Genomic DNA, 19,504 nt, shown 5'->3' on the forward strand with positions numbered 1-19,504 from the left:
TTGCTGAATCAATGTACTGAATACTTTCTCATAAAATGATCTTTATCTTCTCACTAATTATAAAAGAAGAAAATGGATCATTGCAACTCATTTAGTAGGTCCAGTATTAAATTATTCATTTGCAGCGTTCGCTTTTAGACACCGAAGTTCGAAGACGCCACTGCAACGGCACTCATTCACAAAGGGTTAAGACGAAAAAAAAAGAAACCAAAAATCGTGGATCCTCTTAAGATCTTTTATGACTTTGGAGTTCGTGATTCTCTTAATGTACCAGTACCAATGATACCTCTAACGCCTAATTTCATTACTTATATCGTAAAAGTCTCGTGTATGTACCTATATAACTTAGAGTAAAAAAGAACGCTCAGCTGTTGGTCGCCATGATTACGCGGACACATCAATCGGCCAGCGCATCGGTGAGAAGGCAATACATCTCGTAAACCATGGGATAAAAATTATTCAAACGAAACTAGTGAAATTAGTAGCGTAATTATATTGTAAATAATACTATTCGCAGTATGGAGCCGATTAGATACTATCCCTTTTCTCTTATATATTTATACATATATATGTATATTTATATTGTATCTATATGTATATGTATATATAAATGAAAAAGAAAAAGGTTCAACTGTTACCATTATGAATCTCCCGAAATATGAGTATTATTGTACAAGTTGGAACTCCGTATGCCGTTTCACGTGCGTGCAGTTCTCGCACATACAAACTACGAGTTAATCCTTTATTTGACGCTTCTCACCTCGTGGTGACACGCGCACAGAAAGTGTTAATACTTCTCTGGGCCGCCTATCTTACTATACAATACTGCGTCTAGCAAGCAACCTCGCAAAATTCTCAACGAAAACACTGCTAAAACAAGGTACACCGTCTATCAAATAAAGGATTAAAGGTAGGTCGCTGTCATGGGTACAATGTAGTCATCGACAATTCATTCGCGTGTCAACTGTCGCGTTCTAAGAAATTTTCAATCGTTTCAATTATTCGTGACGCAACGCTGAACACCGAGTTCTTTTCCTAGTCGATCGAGAGAAAACGATCGATTTGACTTTCGGTTCAAGCTGTCCAATAACCTAATTTTACACTCGGAAAAACGGAAATTGTACTTAACGAAATTGGACAGGATATTTTTTCGCTTCCTGTCACGCTATTTTTGTACGAATAACGTCAACACATTGTTGCCGAGCCCTGTCATCGGTCAACGTTCGAATGAAAATCACAATGGCGGTGAGACTCACGGCGAACGATTTTTATGTTGCGTCACGGGAAAAACGGTCGTATCTCGCTCGCTTCGTGTGCTTTTTTATCGATTAATTCTACTGGTTTATGTCGTCACCTATGTCGATACGATCCCATTGCTACTATCTAACCAATATTAATTAGGGCTACGTTACTATGTACAGAAAACGCATTGCATTGGCACAGCAAATATGCGCACCTGGACTAACATCCGTCATTCCGCCGCGTATAGCACTTACTTACATACAATTTACCGTTCCACTGATGCCTATATTTTCGGAAACCGATGTTATTGAACGATAATAATTATATATTATTAAATCACATATTATTGAACATTAGGCTATATTTTGCCAGGTGTTTGAAATGAATCGATCGTTTCTGCTTGTGCCATTTCGTTTAATATTGTAGCCGAAGTTACGCGGTACTGAGAACCTTGAAAATTTCGATACACTTGAAATTATTTTCTACTTTAGTTTCTATATACCTTTGTTGGTAAATTTTCATATAACTCTCGTGTATTGTCTAAATGATGAAATAGCGATCACCTTTATTTTAAAAATGTGCATCACAATAATTTTTAAGTTTCTCTAGAAAGCAATTGAATTAAATTTTAAGTTCCATGTATCAATATCTTGTTGCATTCATTTGTCTTATCGTTAAGTTCAGTATGCACTAATGAACACATTGCGTGCCAAGAAGACTTCGTAAATATTACGATTGTGGCTAAGTCTTTTTAAATCGTGTCTTGATATACAAATTGATCTTCTTGAAGAATTTTATTAGTATGTATTCACATTTGTATGAAGTAACCCTTCAAAAACAGCGTTTCCTTCTATTTGACGAAGAAGTTGTGCTACTTCAATGTGTATTATTATAAAAACAAGATAATTAAAAATTATAATATTTACGAAATCCTAACTATCATTTCCTGATCCGTTTAAAGAAATAAAATACAAATGCAAAAGGAAAATAAATTTAGAAATTCAAAATATACTACTAACTTAAATGTCAACAAATTTTATCCAAATCATTTCAAATGAAGAAACTTTTGATGAAATTTTTATTTTTAGTTTCCATCGATCTAAAGGAGTAACTTATAATGGAACCAAATTTTTTCCATTACGTATATAAACAATTTTCATATGCATTCAGTATCACTGTCATAATTAATAAATTAATGTCAACTTACTGTATCTGCCACACAGATGAATATCGTGGACTCGAAGGAAATTCTGCTGTCAATCAAAAAAGAATGACACGGCACGCAATGTGTTAAAAACTCGAGCTGAAGGAATTTTCTCATCAAAATTTTCTTTCGATAAAATTTAACATCTTAAAATGTGTCTTTCATTGAATTTTCAAAAAACTTCCAAAAGCGATTATTTTCATTCTATTCGAGTAAAATAAGACTAATGATGTGTTTCGTTCTGAAAAAGAATTACGTAAAAATTCTTTTAACCCCTTGACCTGCAATATCGTGTTAGCCTTGTAACGAAAATGTTCAACTGAATTTGGCAAATCTAACTGTAAATTGTTTTCGCTTTAATATGAATTAAATATTACTTTTTTATTATTAATCGTTAATCTTTGAAGCAAACGTTGCCATACAATAAGTATTAACATTTTTTCTTTTTTAACAAACGAGTAACGATAAAGTAGTCGTGTCGATCATAGTTAAGAAATAAATCACAGGCCAAGGGGTTAACACGATTGTTCGAATAATTATCTCGGCGGCAACGAGAAACAAGGAGAAACGGTTCGAACGTCACACATAGAACTGATTAATTCCCCACAGCTGATCCGACGTGCAACGTTCGATTAATTCAAAGCGTGCTCGAACTATTGATAATAGTTGACGGAGCCATTCCTTGCACAGATGGCTCGCTTATCGAACACCATTCTTCCTGGCCGTATCGCAAGAATCAAAGTCTACACACGTATGACGTGTAATGTCAACAAGTGTTAATTATTTGTTAAACGTTCACAGAAATAGTACGTACGTGTCGGATTGCGGTCACGTTCTCCGATATGGAATATGGGGAGAGCTCTTTTTTTTTTAGTTCTCTGCTCTCGAGTATCCACGAATGATAACTCTCTAGCAAATTGTTACGAAATCGCTCGGATAATTGTTATCGCTAATAACAGCCTCGAACAACCACCTCACCGACAATAAAGCGACAGACATTCAATGGCAGTAAAAAGTGAAGGACTCGAGCGATTGACTGCCGCAATTGATACAGTTAACAGTAACACAAAGTACCCGCCATTAGCGGTCGATCACGTTGATCACCGAACAATTATTATCATCTGCAATATTTCATCGACTCAACAATCTGACAGTCGTAAAACGGCACAAGTCCGCCCAACAACGACAATCCACCTCGCGAGAACCGCGTAAATACCTCGTGAGAATCACACAAAAGATTCAATTCAAAAAAGAAGCTCGAAGGGATGCGAGGAAAACAAAAGATCCTTGACTCGGTGAGTCATTGTTCATCACGTTTATTCAAATTCATTAGCAAATCGTTACATAACGTTCGGAGAAAAAAAAAAATAGGGATACGATACTTATCAAATTCGAAATGACAAACAAAAAAAAAACGGAAAACAGGTAGGGGGAGAAGAAGAATGAGAAAACATGGTAAAAAGAACGAAAAGAATTCAGAGTCTTACAGAGGGGATACAATTAAGAATCCTAGTTAAAAGAGCTTACAGGACTTGTACGGTTTTACAACTAGCGGTGTCGATTACAATTTATCGGAATTAATCGGTTACAATGTTGTGTGTTGTGACGCTCGGATCCCGTTTCCCTCTCGTTTCACGTCGCCGACGGCGGAGAGGCGGCCCCGTTGGTTGTTTCCGTTTCTCGTTAGCGGGACGAGCGTTGTCGGGCATCGGGAACGCGTGCACGGGGAAAACGCGCCGATCAATCGTCGCGTCGGTCCCGGCGTTCACTGGAATGTTGCATTTACTTCGCCTAATTAATGCGATCGTTATTACGTTTATAGTTCTATCGCTATAACGCGAGACGCGATCGTTCCCTCTGGACGCGCGCGAGCGTTCCGCGGCCACGCGAATTCGACTTTCAAATCTAAATGGCGGCCGATCGGTCGCTGGGACTTCCGGCGGAACCGCACCGCGGCCGGAATAACTCGAATACTTACAATTTATTCGGATCGTTTGAATACTGCGGCCGTTACGCGGCACATCGTGGAATTCCGTGAAAGTTTCCCGCCGGTTACGATCGATTCCCCGGCCCCACGTCACGAGTTTGCAATAAAAAAAGATTTGCGGCGGTTCGTGGCGATCGCGGAAGGCCGAGCGGTTACGGCTGCTAGAATGTTTCGGTGATTTTTCGGAACCGTGCTGGAATTTTGATGGCCCTCCCCTGTTTGAGTGCCTAACTTGGAATGGGGAATAAATTGTGGAAGACTTGGAATTCGAATTGTTTGCTTCGGAATAAAATATTTTAATGTATTACGTGACACCGTTGAACTGTACTGTATGTGTTATTGTATAGAAAAGAACTGTTGTGTTGAAATGGTAAGATAGTACAGGAAATAACTGATATGAGAGTTTAAAATGAATTGAAAGGAGTAATTGTACAAAATTAATGTAGTATATAATGTAAATGGTGCAATCATTTGAAGTATATTTATATATAAATTTATCTATCAAGCTTTAATGCTTCATATTATGAACATTTATTTGCGAATTAATTGGAATCAATTATTATTACCATTAATACTATAAATTTTTATTAGATTTTGCTTAACATATATTAATTTCGTGATATAGTAAACTGGCTTAGTTGTCAGAGAAAAGTATTATATTGTTTCGATTGTAGAATGAAATAGAGGTCATACGATGATTCATGAAAATGAGGTCAGTTGTCATATTTATTGTAATTTGAAATGTTTATAAGTTATAATTGAGAAGATAACGATAAAGATTAAACTCAAAACGTAACAAAAAGTAATGAATATTAATAATCAAGATAATGAAACGTGAAGATATTAAGCATAGATCGTAACTTTGTTACAAAGACAAACTATTAATATCTCTCCGAAAGAAATCCTAGAAAATTATCGATACAGGCGATCACGCGGAGAACGTAACCACGAGTAATTAAGAAGGGACCTCATTTCACAAACCATTTTCCCTTTTCATTTATCAAAACATCCCTGATGAAATTTAAATAATTGATTACGGTGTTTGGGGAAGAAGAGTAACGTCTTCGTCTCTAAGGCGTTTCATTTCATCAGGTCATCCCTCGATAGAAATATAAAAGACTCGAAACCTTAAGCGTTGAGTGTGGAACAGTTTCCAAACAGTTTACGTGTCAGAAATGCAGAGTATATAACTTTATATACATACAGACTTGTTATAAACAAGTGTCGCTACTTATAACATCGTAATGTTATAACAGCAAACATTTCCCATTACTCAGTACAAGTGTCTTGCAAAAATTATACTGATAAACATTATTCGTACTGCTGAAGCAACTCCACACTCAAACGGTCAAACCAGTCACGATAGAAATGTTACAGCCGAATCAAACTCGAAAGTATCGTTCGTCTTCCATAAAATATTTCCCCAAACCACTGGAAACTTTCTCTCTCCCGTGGACACTCAATTCCCGAATATACGTCGAATCGTCGGGGACTATCGGATATTCATCGAACCGGCTGTCGAACTTTCGCTGACAATTCCGCGGCGGTGTTCGTCGCGCGCATCCTTACAAGGATTGGAACTTCTGTCCGCGTCACGCACGATTCGCCGCGGTTCCATCGAATGAATCCCGATCCTGCTTTGCGAAGAAGAAAACCTTAAACCTTAAAGCGTCTCGATTTAAAACTGAATATGTACTATGAACGATAAAACCCGCGTGCTCGTAGTGGTGGCGTGCAGGTGTTCCCGATCGAGTGAAAAAGGAAACGTGAAATCGTCACCGATCCACCCCCACGCTCCGCGTTTTCCACCTCCGGACCACAAATCGCGTCGACGAAGTCAGTTTTAAACGGAGCATTTTATGTACATTGTCCCTATCTGTTACTTAATTACGGTTATTCCCTAGCGAAACGCAATTCTGTATACATACATGTACATCCATACGCGTCCTCTCGGTTTCCACTAATTTAGAAATCATTGTATATAGCATATAACAATTTGTCGATAATATTTATGCATGTATATGTATATACATATCTGTATATGTGTATACGTATATACATATATGTATATGTTTGTATTTATAATATAATTTTCTCATCTCGCGACAAAAGGTACCTAAGTTGGATGCATCTTTTCTCTCACTCGCGCTTTTTTTCATTCGCTCGCTATTTTTCTCTCTCACTCACTCTCTCTCTCGCTCTCTTTCTCTCTCTCTCTCTCTCTCTCTCTCTCTCTCTCTCTCTCTCTCTCTCTCTCTCTCTCTCTCTCTCTCTCTCTCTCTCTCTCTCTCTCTCTCTCTCTCTCTCTCTCTCTCGCTCGCTCTCTTTCTCTCTCTCTCTTTCTCTTTTTATTCGCATAATATAAACATCAGTATTTGTAAAATATTTGCCGAGTACCCGACAGTTCTGCTGTCAGTGTCGGGAGCACAATGAGACCGGGCGGTCGGCGAAATTTTTCTTCGTTTGTTATCATTATGTTTTATGACGTGATTCAAAATGACGTCGGGCTTTCACAAAGACCGTCGAAAAAAGTGTAATTAGCTGCCTCGCTCTTATTTAACGCGTTCTCTCGCGGAGTATAATCATTTACGCGGATTACAAAAAAAAATATATATGTATATATCTATATATATATATACATATAATGTGTGTACGTGTCTTTTTTTTAGTGTATAGTGTTTGTATATATGCGAGTCATGTATATATGTATATGCAATAATAAGAATACAATATACATATGTACGTATGTGTATATATATATATAAACATTAAATGCGTACCACTGCTGTCCGCGTGACGAGTAGTGTAACGAATGAATTTCTCGATTTCTCGATTTAAATGGTTTTCCTCTTTTAGTCTCCTTTTTTTACCCCTTTCAACGATAAAAAACAGTTTCTACCTATTTACACGACTCTTTTTTTTCTTCCAGCACGCAGATTTATTTCTCTGTCCTTTTTTCCTTTTCCCCTAGACTGTGTCTCCACAAAATGGCCGCTACGAACGCGCGTCGCCTTCATTTTTCTGTCGAACCATTTTTCTCGTCTCGGTTCCGATCTCGACTTCGCGTCGCCTTCTCTTCCCATTTTCTCGGGTCGCTCAATGACAATCAGAGGAAATCGACGGGTTTTATTTTTAAGATTTGTCTTACCGTTCTTCGCTCGAAGCATGTTAGAATTGGCGCGGCAGTGTTGGTTTACGAGCGACCGGATACGTTTGCCCGCGACGACGCCAGGGATTGTTGAAAAGAGATCAACAAACGACGCATATTAGAGTAGTGAACATTTCGTTAACGATTTAACAATTTTAGATTTTTCTTTTAGATCGAAGGTAATTCTATTAACATATTGTTCTTTTCTTTTTGGCGCGCGTGTTGAATTGTTTGGTCAGCCGCTATTGCTATGTTTCTCTGATCACACTGATATAGTTGAAACCTGGTATGAATATGGTTGTGCGAATATTTTCTTGTAAATATTGAGAATTTGTATTAGAACACGCGAATCATTTTTGTAGTTTACATTGGAAATCATTGAATTGTTATTAGACTTCCGATGTTTGTGCAGAGATAGGTCTTCGTTGACTGATTTATAGAATTTGGAGTCGAAGAGATGTTTCCTTAGTCCATCAAGATCTAAAGTTTCCGAATGAGATTATTTGTCTTATATCCTCTTCAACTTCATGAAACTTGTTATTCCAAGAAAACATGAAATGGTATGAATGCATGAAACCCGCAATCTAGTGATTACATTAATAAAACGAAATTAATTTGAATAAACTATGAATGAGTATTATTGCGTAATACTTCTGACTTACTTAGGTACTTACTTAGGTACTAAATAGCAAGTAATGTTACTAGATTGCGGATATTGATGCAAACTATTCATTTCATACACCACTTTTATAAATGTATAAAATTCATGTATAAACAACCATTACTAAACATTCGTAAATTAATGTACAGACATTAAAATCGAAAATAAATTTCCTTATCCTGCCGAACTTTCTATTAATCCTCTCGAGGACTAGTTTTATGAATGGACCATTATTTCGTAAAACCCAGAATCAAGAGCAAATTGACTTGACCAACAAGCTAACTTCTCCAGGACAAAAGAAGCATTAACAACTTTTACCACGTCTTTGTTCGATCAACGCCCTATACACGTGCCATAAATACACGCGCATAAAGTCTACAGTCTAAACATAACGTCATCAACCGAACTCCGACTTTCCGAACACGTGGCTGAATTTAGCGCTGATTCTCCTTAGCGAAAGCAATTGAATATTGCATCACCCGTGTGTCCGTGTATGCATACTGTTCCTACCAGCGGGATCAGAGAAATAGGTTGGCGAAAGATCAATGCCCAAACAATTTGGATAACACGGTGCATAATTAATCAAATGCCGGAATATCGAATCGACTGATAACCAGCGTCACATTCATATAGGACCCCAGGTTTCCGCCATTGTTCTTTTTCCGCGATCCCCGGTACTACATGGAGATGAGAAGTTGACCGACTACCAACAATCTAAAATGGCTCAGAGGCAAGAGGAATATTAAAGAAGACTAGTAATACATAGAGTAGAGTCTCCATATCCGTGAGGTGTTGAGATGATCATTAAATATTCCATAAACATACGAAACCACGAATATAGAACTTTAAGCCAATGTCATTCTTCATCATTACGTTTTCATAGAATTTTGTTTTGTTCACGCTTGTCATGCTATTCAGCCAATGACAACAACGAAACGTAACAAAAGTGTTACTATCGCAGTAGTTACTTAACACTTTGCTATCGGCAGAAGTAAACGCAGTCCGGAGTAAAATAAACATTGAATGTAAGCTCAGTACTCTGAGTTTGGTTTGGATTTAGGGTATGCAATAACCATATCTGACTGCTACGCGTTCATAAGCGTGGATACTGACGTCCACGTGCAATGTGTTAATCATGCATCGCGAGTAGAAGATTTCTCTTGCACCTGTGCAGTTTTGAATGATTGTTACTCGGCCAGTCTCTCATCTCCGAGTAATATCTAGGACAAACGTCGGCCGCTATTTCTCGCAGGCACTCTATCCGCGGTTAAGCTGAAAAGGAAACACGACCGGCGGTCGCTATTATACGCTAGTAAGACCGATTTACGCCATTGTCAAAGCCGAACGCGCTAAGACCCTCCTATTCGTCGCGCACGAGCCAATCTTCTTCGGAGAATACTTCTCGAGGCGACTACCTTTCCCCGCGCTAGCAAGTTCTCGCTACGGTGTCGGCTAACATACGGTACGAGCTTTAAAGGAATAACCGTGAAATGAATCGCGTGAATGCATTTATCAAGACTTTGTCGCGCGCGCGGGACGCCCGTGCCCCGAGATTAATTAAACTCGCGAACGTAATCAATCTCTCCGGTCTTTGCAATATATTTCCGTCGGCCGGGAGAGTTTCTATTAGAGCGCGTTACGCTTCTGCAGCGTTGAAAATAATCAAATTTAACTATACATATATAATATATCTATATAACATATGTATATGTATATACGCACACACGCGGAATACTTGCAGCAAATAATACATTCAACAAGTATATATGTATATACACATACATATGTTATCTTTGCTTCAATAATTAAAACTTGAACAAATTTTGAGACCCTCTATTCTAGCCTTGATTTCGCTTCGTACGCTAAATTTGGATTTATTCCCTTTTCATTTTTGTTTCTATTCGAACAATCATTGATAATAGCAGTCGAGCGACTCATTTGCCACGCAACGTTCATTTACATATTAGAAAACCTCTACACCACGGTCGTGACGACCGGCAAACAGGTATTATATCGATTCAACACGTCCCAGCCAAAAATACATACTCCTCGAGGACACCGTAACGCGATAACGGTTCATTACAATACAATTAACCGTACGTGCTTCGGCACCGCAATTCTCTCTTGCTATTTACCAATACTCACAGCACGGCAATAAGTGCACAAACAATACTCGGCATAAGTCTTACATTAATCTCTCTCTCACGCACGCACACATTCTCTCACGCATTCTACCTTTTTTTAGTTTCTTGCCTTTTCTATCTTCCTTTCTTTCGCTCTCTCTTTATCTCTCTTTTTCTGTTTCTCTCTCTCCGTATCACTCGCCGCATAGCATCGTTCCATTCCTAATCGAATATCTTAAACGAAACACGCATTAAATGAGGCACTTGCCCGAATCTATACCGGCCGCACATCTCCCCCGTTCCTGTTTATAGATCAGATATTTGCCAACAATTAATATACGGAAGGCACGCCTCGTCTCGCTTTCGAACGCTCGAAGCGTCCCTTATCGCGTGCTGACGTTTCTCGAATTGTTCTTCTACGGTAATCCGTCTTTTCTTGACGGCCGATCTTCGCTGGCGAATGAAATGAGTAAGTGGGTCGCATAATTAACCTTTAACTGCCAACCTGGAGTTTCAGAGACCGCCATAAATCTTAACACGTTACCTCCTAGTAGTTACTGAACGGTTCTTTCAAGATTAACCCCTTACGCTACAATGACGTGCTAGGCTCATCGTGTGGTACCCTCGGAGTACGGCCTTAGAAAGCCTGTGTCGGAGCCATTTTTGATCCTACACCGATGTACTTTTAATTTACAAAATATATGAATCTTAGAATTAAATATGTTCTTCCTAACATTGTATATTATCCAGTGACTTACTGCAATTAAATGGTGCTTTATTGCAAAATTTTTCAGTATTAGATCGAAGCGCAGTTGTGTTGATCGAAGTTAATAATCAATGTCCAAGGATTTCTTAAACAAACTTTCCATAGCAATAGGAATCACGGTACTGGATTATCAAATCATGTTGAGTAATATAATTTAATCACTTCTTTGCTAACTATTTTTTAGAAGAAACGATTAAACTACTTTTCGATAAGATCATAAGTGACTGGTAAACCGATTAATAACCATTCGTTAGATAAAGTGTTAAGAGATAATACTACTATATTCAATACAAATAAAATTTCAGTGTTGTGACTGATTTTAATGTACGCATTAAATTGATTCGAATGCTGCGTAATGATAAAATATATTTACTATGTAAAAAAATTAATTCAAGCATAATCAAATTCACTTTGAGTTACCTTAACCCTTTCAATGCTACGAGCGCGTATGTACGCCCATCGATATCTGTAGGTACTGAAGCATCATCAATAAAAAAATTTCTTCATTTTTGCGACAGAATTCCAGAATCTCAATTTAAAAGATAAAAATTATTATATTCATAGAATGCTTGCCAAAATTCTGTAAAACGAATAAAATTGTTTTTTCAAAACATTTCCTGCGCTGAGGTAGACCGTAGGAAATAAATTATTCAGCACAGAAGCGGCTAAAAGTGAATGGTGTGGTTTACGAAGAATTTTCATCGAACTCATGTATCGTCGATCCGGCCGGAAACCGCACGAAACGCAATCCGAGAAACGGAGCTTCAAGCCAAGACGCTTTCCCCGTTCGTCCTTGAATCACCGCGGTCCTAAGAGCACCTAAGCGCAGGCCACTGCTACGAACACAGTCTCCTTCCTCGATGATCGTATCACAATACACAGCTACGAGTCGATCCTCTGTCCCATCGTTGTCGCTTATACGCGTTGCCTCTTCGGGTTTTCCCTCCACCCCCTCCACCCCTCCCCCATCTACATTGCCGTACTGGTGAGAAACGGAATAGGAAGAACTCGAGAAAAATCGATCGAATATGCCCGGTCCGATTAGAAAAAAAAAGAAAAAGAATCAAATTCGTCCTCGAGCGTTCGCCACGCGACGTTCCGCGCGACGATCCATCGGAGAGTTCAGCATCATCATCGTCTTCATCGTCGGCAGCATCATCTTCATCGTCGTCGTCGTCATCATGATCATCGTAATCAGCGCCGTCGTCGCTGAAGAGCACATTAAAAAAATAATTCGAACGTTCGCGTGTGTGTTTGTGTATGTGTGTGTCTCTGCTCGCGACAGTCAGTTCGTCACCGACGACGCGACACGCGACACCGGAAGCACGCGGCGGCGGCGGCAGCGGCGGCCGTTGCGTGTCCTCCACGATAAACCACGACGAAAGCGTAACCGGCGAGCGTGCGTCCGTTGAACGTCGCACGTGTGTTTCCCGGCGACGACACGTTGAGAATGCGATCGTTTTGGTCTTTACCAGCGAGTCCTTTGTCCCTCCCCACCCCCCCGTTTGTAATGCTTCTTGAACGGAAAAATCTCGGCGATCGCTTAGCGACTTCGAACGGACAATTCTAACAGGAATGCGGAGAATTTGCGAATCAAAATTCCCTTCGAAAGCCGCTGGCAACCGCGCCGAGACCCTCCCTGTGATCTCTTCCCTAACGTTTCCCAATCTTCTCAAGGTGTCTCGTGTTTCGCCTCATCGTCAGCCCAGCCGTGGATCCTTCCTGCGTGTCCTAGAGAGAACACCCGATGTCACTTGTGCGCCGCCTCATACGTCAACCCGCGCCGGAAAAACATCGAACCAGCACCAACGCGCTTCTTCCGGTAGCTAGAGCTCCTGAAGAACCTGTCATCACCCTCAGCCATGGACCGCGACCTAGGCGGCGGGGTTCGCCTGGCATCGCACTGGCTCGCCACGTACATGATCATGTCGTTGAAGTTCGGCAGGAATTGAGGATTGAACAACGAGAGGATCCTCTCGTTCAGCTCGCGAGGATCTCGGGTGGGCACCATGTAATGATCACGGGCACTGGAGGTCTCGGCTTGGTTGTAATCGGCGAGCATCCGCCGGTGTCCGCGGCACAGATCGTCGAGGCTGTTCGCGCTGCTGCTGCTGCAGTCATGGATTTCGTTGGCAGGCTCCGTTAACGCGGTCTCGGTGTACTCGCAACCGTGGTACTCGTCGTACCGCCTCCTCTGGTCAATCGCCATCCGGGAATCGTAAGCGATCTCCCTGGCGAAGCCAAGATACTCCATGGATCTCTGATCGCTGGCCACGGTCTCGTATGCGTCCTCACCGATCGACGGGTCGTCGATCCTCGCCGGGTGATCCCCCGCGGCGTCGTTCTCGATGACCGCGGTGGCGTCGTCGTTCTCGTCGTCCTCGTCGTCGTCGTCGTCGTCGTCGTTGCGACCGTCCGATTCCGCGAGATCGGAGGAAGAGGAGAAGGATGATGAGCCGGAACCCGTCGGGTCCTGCGGCAAGCCTCAGACGGCCCTGTGTCGTCTTCTGTATCATATGTACGTCTTCTTCACCTTCTGCACCGGCTTGTTCTCCGCCGAGGAGTTCGCGTTCTTCCCGTTCGGGTTCTTCGGCGGCACGTTCAGCACCAGGTTTATCGACTTGTTGTTGAAGCCGGGCGACTCCGAGCTCTCGGTCAGCCGGTTCAGTTGCTGTCGCTGCTCCGAGGGCTCTGGATACGGAGCACCGCGCAGCCTCTGCGAGAACCAGAACCCGGACGCGAACCCGGCCACCAGGGAGAAAAAGCAGGTCCCTATCAGGGCGCCGGTCAGTGTTTGGGCGGAGTACACCACTGGCGTCACGATTACGTCTGCAATAAAGAGAGAATTAGCACCCGGGAGGACACGGTACGACGACTTATTGCTTCTTGCGGATTGGAGGTTCTACTGGTAGCAAGATTACAGTGCTGGGTAAAATAGGGGCGCTTTCGGAGATTAGCAGCACTCAAGTAGTTTAGAGTTTTAGTTTGTTAGTAAGACGGTTTTGGCTAGTTTTGTCTCGTGTTAATGGGTAATACTGGAGAAGTCACTGAGAGAAGAGAATTATAGGAAAAATAAGATGAATTCTGGTAATTCATAAGTGATTCTTGCTAATTTGTGTATGTTCGGCAGGAAGTTAAGAATCGTTTTTCTGTTTCACCCTCTGTCTTTTAGATATTTAATTTTGAGAAAATATCTAATTTTCAACTTTGAAAAGTTTGAATCGCGATATTTTTTCAAAATTAAATTCTTAGAAAACTTAGGGCGAGAGAATAATTTAGGATTCGTATCTGAAACTAGAACCTTTGCAATCGTCAATCAATAGGTATTAAAGATTAAACTTTGTGTTTAATGGTGTTATTCAAAAACAAATATCTTACTTATCGGAATTTCACTTTCTCTTCATGTTCTAAATAGCATTTGAAATATCTTTATTCTATTTTACCCAGCTCTGTAAGAAACTTAAAATAAGGAACGCAAATTGTCAGGTGTGAAAAATGGTAGTGTAACCTGAGAGACTTCCGACGAATTGTGCCTCTGTTGCTTATCAATAATTCTATCTTTATTATTCTTCGATAGACACTGGTGATCGAGAAGTCAATCTCGCCGAGGACTGTTTTTTTTTCCGTGCTCATCGATTTAATCCCGCGCAATTAGAGACTTTATTTACTTTGTCATAAATGCAAATCACTTGATCACCGGCGAAGGGCCAATGCATATTCATGCGTTTATTGAAACTTTGTTCTAACCGTACTTTTTTGTGCTTTCCTTTGTTGTTGTGTAAGTGTCCATATTAAAATCGCTGAACTGCAATTTGGTCTCACTCGATTTTACTCATTTATTCCTTCTTAAACTTCGTTCGCATTCACCGTCAAGCTTAATACGTACTTGGAAACATTGTTACGCAACATGGTACCGCAACTGTTTGTATGCTGTTGCAAACTACCCAGGAACACTTCAGGGGTTTCTAACAAAGGCAAGCAAAATTAGCTAACAAATTCAGTTGAATTTGTTTGAGCCGTGTAACGATGGGGAACATGAAAATTGAAAAATTTACATACATCTACTTGGACTGCGAATTATGTATCGCGTTAATAATATTTTTCCGTCAGTTATTATTTCCTCATTTTATTGTTGCTTTTATATTATATGTTACTTACATGTTAAAACGACAAAATAAATATACAGGGTACGTCAAAAATTACGTCAGCACATTTATTTATTGTGAAATTATGATAAATGTCACTTCTAATCGTTTTCTATTGAGAGCTAAACGACAACGCGTATTGATAAATAAGTTGAGACTTCAGATATTTAACAATTCACATAAACGACGTAGTAAATGTCTATAGAGGTTAATAATTATTCTCGAAGGTTATAAATCACTGAGAGAAGTTTTAATGCACGATACAAGTGATCTAATTCGGTAAAGCTATAACTTGAAGAACTACATTTCAATATGTTTCTGTACTGTAATGGATAAGAACATGAATAATAAACGAAAGATTTATTATATTTGTAACTGTGCACACATATTATATATATGTACTACGGTTTCTAATTCACCCTGTACTTATATATATATTATGTTACTAATTACTCTTGAATAAACAACTAGTAATATTTTATAGCATTTATATAAATTCGAAGCCATAAAACACTTTCGTCTATAGAAATACCTGATTCGTGTATCCTGCAATATTAAACTACAATTGTTTTACACAAATATCGTCATTTTCATCTAATTTGTTTCGGTACCTTGTTCAGTAACATTGTATTCAAACGTGTACCGAGCTTCACGTTGGATCAACGGTCTTCGATGTAAAGAAATCGAACAACGAAAATTTACTCTTCGCGGAGGATCATAAAGAACAATTGGAAATTAGTATTCAGAGGCAATTTATTCGGATAACAAACGAGAAATAAAAATAACAAATGAAATTTTATCCGAATACAATTGTATTTGGTGTTAATGAATAAATAATTAATTGAATAAGAATTTATTCGAATAATTATTTGTTCATAGTAACTGCAAAGTGTTACGTTAATACACACATATAGTTCTTCTCATGTTACCATCTACAGCTTTATTTTCCATGAAACGTTGAATCTGAAAATCTGCATTTCGATAAATTACTTACAATTCACACACTGAAGAAATTTAAAGTAAATAAAGTGTCACACCGAAGAAACGCATTGAATCAGTTCAATGTTCAACACTCTCGTAATTCGTTCAAAATAATTTGCACTGTTATTCGAACAAATTATCCAAATAAATTGGAATAATTCATAGCGAATAACGAGCAATCGTTATCCAGACGAAACGCGTCACTAACAAAAATTCATACAAAGAAATAGTTCCTACAAAATTAAATCAACACGATCCTCTCGAAAAATACAATTCCATAGTTCGACTGCTATCATCAGACGACCAACCATCCGCGTAACCATATGCACACGTTTCTTGGGTCCTTGTTCACGTACTTGAATGGCCTTTTAACAGAACTAGGTGTCGGGTGCACGGGGAATGACAGTGCGACTAATTACATACAACAAGATGAGCATAGAATGCGTGGAGTTAGGACACAGATCGTAGTACGTTAACAAATATCCTCGGAGAGTTGCGATTGTAACGTATATAACCAGCTCGAACCTTGAGGTAAAAACGGGAATGTGTTTACTAGTTAGTGCACGTTATATTGCATAGGTGTGTGTAAGTACATGTGTGTGAAACGAAGAGTGAATGAGTGAGTGAGTGCGTGGTGTGTATCATGATATCAGGGCTAATGAAAAAGAGGATGGAAAAAAAGACAGAAACAAAAATTAATGGTATCCATTCTATGAGATGTGGGTGGACCACCTGGATATTGCGCAAATGATTACCTTGAGGCTCGTTAGCTCGTGGCTGCGTACGACCGTACTGATTTTCTCGATCCAGCTCGATGACGATTTCATTGTCCCGTTCATCGGGCTGCTCGCCGCGACCGATTTCGGGCGGAACCGCTGGTTGCACGGGCTTCGCCATCTCTGAAGCAACATTTCACCAATTTGATGATGGGGGACACAGATGGTGGACAAATATCGTGTTAAAAAGGCAAGACAAATGATGCTCCGAACGTAAATAATGATCGCACACGCTTCCATTTTTCGAAGGAGATCCGATTTCGCGCTGGTTTGCATTAGACTGAAAGAAACACGTGTTCTCGGAAGTCGTGCGTCGATCCGTTCGACGAGACTTCTGAGAAACTGATTTATGAGTTATATCATTGTTGGATGGTGAACCATCGTAGATGTGTTCACATTATCTGTATTTATTGATACTCCTTTAGAAGCTGATAACGTTTGAACTATGAGTATAAAAGGAATACTAAGAAATTCTCTGATTAAACCTTATTCGTATCATTACTTCGAAGTGAAGCTAGATTTCACTAATTAACACGTTAATTACTGGATCAGCAACTACGGTTAATAAGCCCGTAAAATGGAAGTAATTTATTCACTGATACAGAAATTTATAAAGATATATATTATAATAATGATTCTTTTGATTATCTTGAAGGTCCTTACAAAATTGAATTTGCTTAATGCGTAATCATAAAAATGAATTCTAGAGAAAAATGAAACTGATAATTGTTGCATATACATTAATTCCATAAGTTTCATCGAACTATTATAGAATATTTTACTCTTTTATTAAACAGATACATGACATTTATTTGATTTCTTTAAAAAATCGATTCGCTTCCAATAATAATCTATTCGAAATAAAGTAATTAAACGTCCGATAAACTTTCAATATAAACGATAACCGCGAATTTGATACTGTACAGCGAAATGAATGATTTCGAATGTCGGTGTACAGACGACTAATAAAAGGTTCACTTTGTCCAATCCAATCCTGTGGGATATTATATTACGGTCGTTAATCCAAGCGAAACAAAAAGTTACACACCCCGTCAATAAATTTCGTTAACAATTAGTGGACATGAATGTGTCAATGTAATCGCACCCGGTGAATCGGTTAGTTACAGGGAAACGAGGAATTCAGCTGCATGAAAGAGAACCGTTTCAGCTCCGTCATTAAAAAGCCGCCTGAAAGGATCTCGTAATCCTAATGGCATGTGCTACCGAGGGAGCAGCATACTTCGGCTTCAATGGTGTGCCGCGTAAAATGTCACGCGTACAGACATACGTAGACACGCAAAGTGGGCAGGAAGAGGCCGTTAGCAGTGCGATATCATTGGCGGAGTATACAGGGTGGATCACCTGGCATTAACATCGCGATTTATGTCAATATTATTATCTGCAAAGAAACATGGATTAAAGTACGGTTACGTAGTTTCAAGCGGGACGTGAGATGGATCCAATGAAGATTTCCTAAGTGGAGACTTGACACTTTAAATGGAAATATAAGTTATTCTTTTCGTAGCAATTTAAAATTAATTTTAGAATTGATATTTTAGTTGGATGTTTATCTTATCGTTACTGAATTTGGATGAAATTTAGAATTTATTTTTAAATCTTTGGTTGCTTGGGGACCAATGAAGCTACCGTTATTTTAGTTCTAAAATAAAAGATTCAGTTGTAGTATTAAGAAAGATTCCTGGAGTTAATCAAGCACGAAATGTTAATGAGCATTTCTACGTACAGCAAACTCAATAACAGTGTAATCACGTATACAAGGCACTGGTTGATAACCGTTGGTCGATGGAAGTCATGACTACACTTACGGCTCGGTTAAACTATTTAACGGTCAAGCTTTGGTAGTTAATTGTAGGACGAACGTATTTGCGAGAGGAGATAGGATGACTCTATTATCAATGTCAGCTTTGCGTATTAATATGAGTATTACGGGCTGTGGATTGATTGAATAGTCTTCAATTATTTAAACATAGATATTTCATTTAAATTAACTAATCATCTGGCTCGAGTTGTTGATTAATAGCTGTAATCATTAAATATGCCACAGTTTCTGTGAATATCTATAGATAAAGTTAACGTTAATGAGAGGCTGATAGTAACTTCAGATAATAATTTTGTTCTTTCTAGAATAACTACTAAAGTATGACTAATAAGCTGTCAACCGGCGATAACGAATTATTTATACTATTATCAATCGATTTTAATTACGCTTTAATAAACATTAACTTAATAATCAAAGGTAATCATACTTTTAAAAGCTATACTCTAATCTTGCCACGAGAGAAACGAATGCAGCAACTTAAAAAGTTAAAAGTCGTATTTAAATCTCCGAAGTGTCCCCAGCTAGAAAACTTTTATCTGCTCCATTTTGTGTCTTTCTTCAGATCATACAGTTCTTCTTCCGTTTAGTTTCCTTTGCGAATAATAAAACTGACGTAAATGGAGATAGTAAC

General features: G+C 39.2%; 2 protein-coding genes and 1 long non-coding RNA gene across 7 annotated transcripts in view; 1 reads left to right on the top strand and 2 right to left on the bottom strand.

The window, feature by feature from the left end:
• Nucleotides 1-19,504, bottom strand: part of LOC116433372 (semaphorin-1A) — a 635,674-nt gene that overhangs the window by 10,294 nt on the left and 605,876 nt on the right. For 3 of the 5 annotated variants that reach the window (XM_076368702.1, XM_076368701.1, XM_031991368.2), the window contains 2 exons: nucleotides 17,013-17,156; nucleotides 13,644-13,960 (listed from right to left, as the gene is read on the bottom strand). The exons of 1 other annotated variant lie outside the window; for it this stretch is intronic. In XM_076368702.1, coding sequence (XP_076224817.1) covers nucleotides 13,644-13,960; nucleotides 17,013-17,156 — 461 coding nt within the window. Of the gene's footprint in view, nucleotides 1-13,643; nucleotides 13,961-17,012; nucleotides 17,157-19,504 lie in introns of those variants that run through there. One more of the 5 variants, XM_076368703.1, reaches the window with a different exon arrangement.
• LOC143174648 (uncharacterized) overlaps nucleotides 3,415-19,504 on the top strand; it is a 30,829-nt gene continuing 14,739 nt past the window's right edge. The window contains exon 1 of the long non-coding RNA XR_012998864.1: nucleotides 3,415-3,741. This is a non-coding gene — a long non-coding RNA (uncharacterized LOC143174648). The remainder of the gene's footprint in view (nucleotides 3,742-19,504) is intronic.
• LOC116433374 (uncharacterized) lies at nucleotides 3,903-13,385 on the bottom strand. Its single transcript, XM_076368706.1, has one exon. The coding sequence runs from the start codon at nucleotides 13,383-13,385 to the stop codon at nucleotides 12,882-12,884; it is 504 nt and encodes a 167-aa protein (XP_076224821.1). The 3' UTR covers nucleotides 3,903-12,881.

The sequence above is a fragment of the Nomia melanderi genome, chromosome 6 (assembly GCF_051020985.1).
Source record: "Nomia melanderi isolate GNS246 chromosome 6, iyNomMela1, whole genome shotgun sequence".
NCBI lineage: Eukaryota > Metazoa > Arthropoda > Insecta > Hymenoptera > Halictidae > Nomia > Nomia melanderi.

Coding starts and splice junctions, on each gene's coding strand:
- LOC116433374 (XM_076368706.1), bottom strand. CDS start 13,385: ATGGAGTATCTTGGCTTCGCCAGGGAGATCGCTTACGATTCCCGGATG.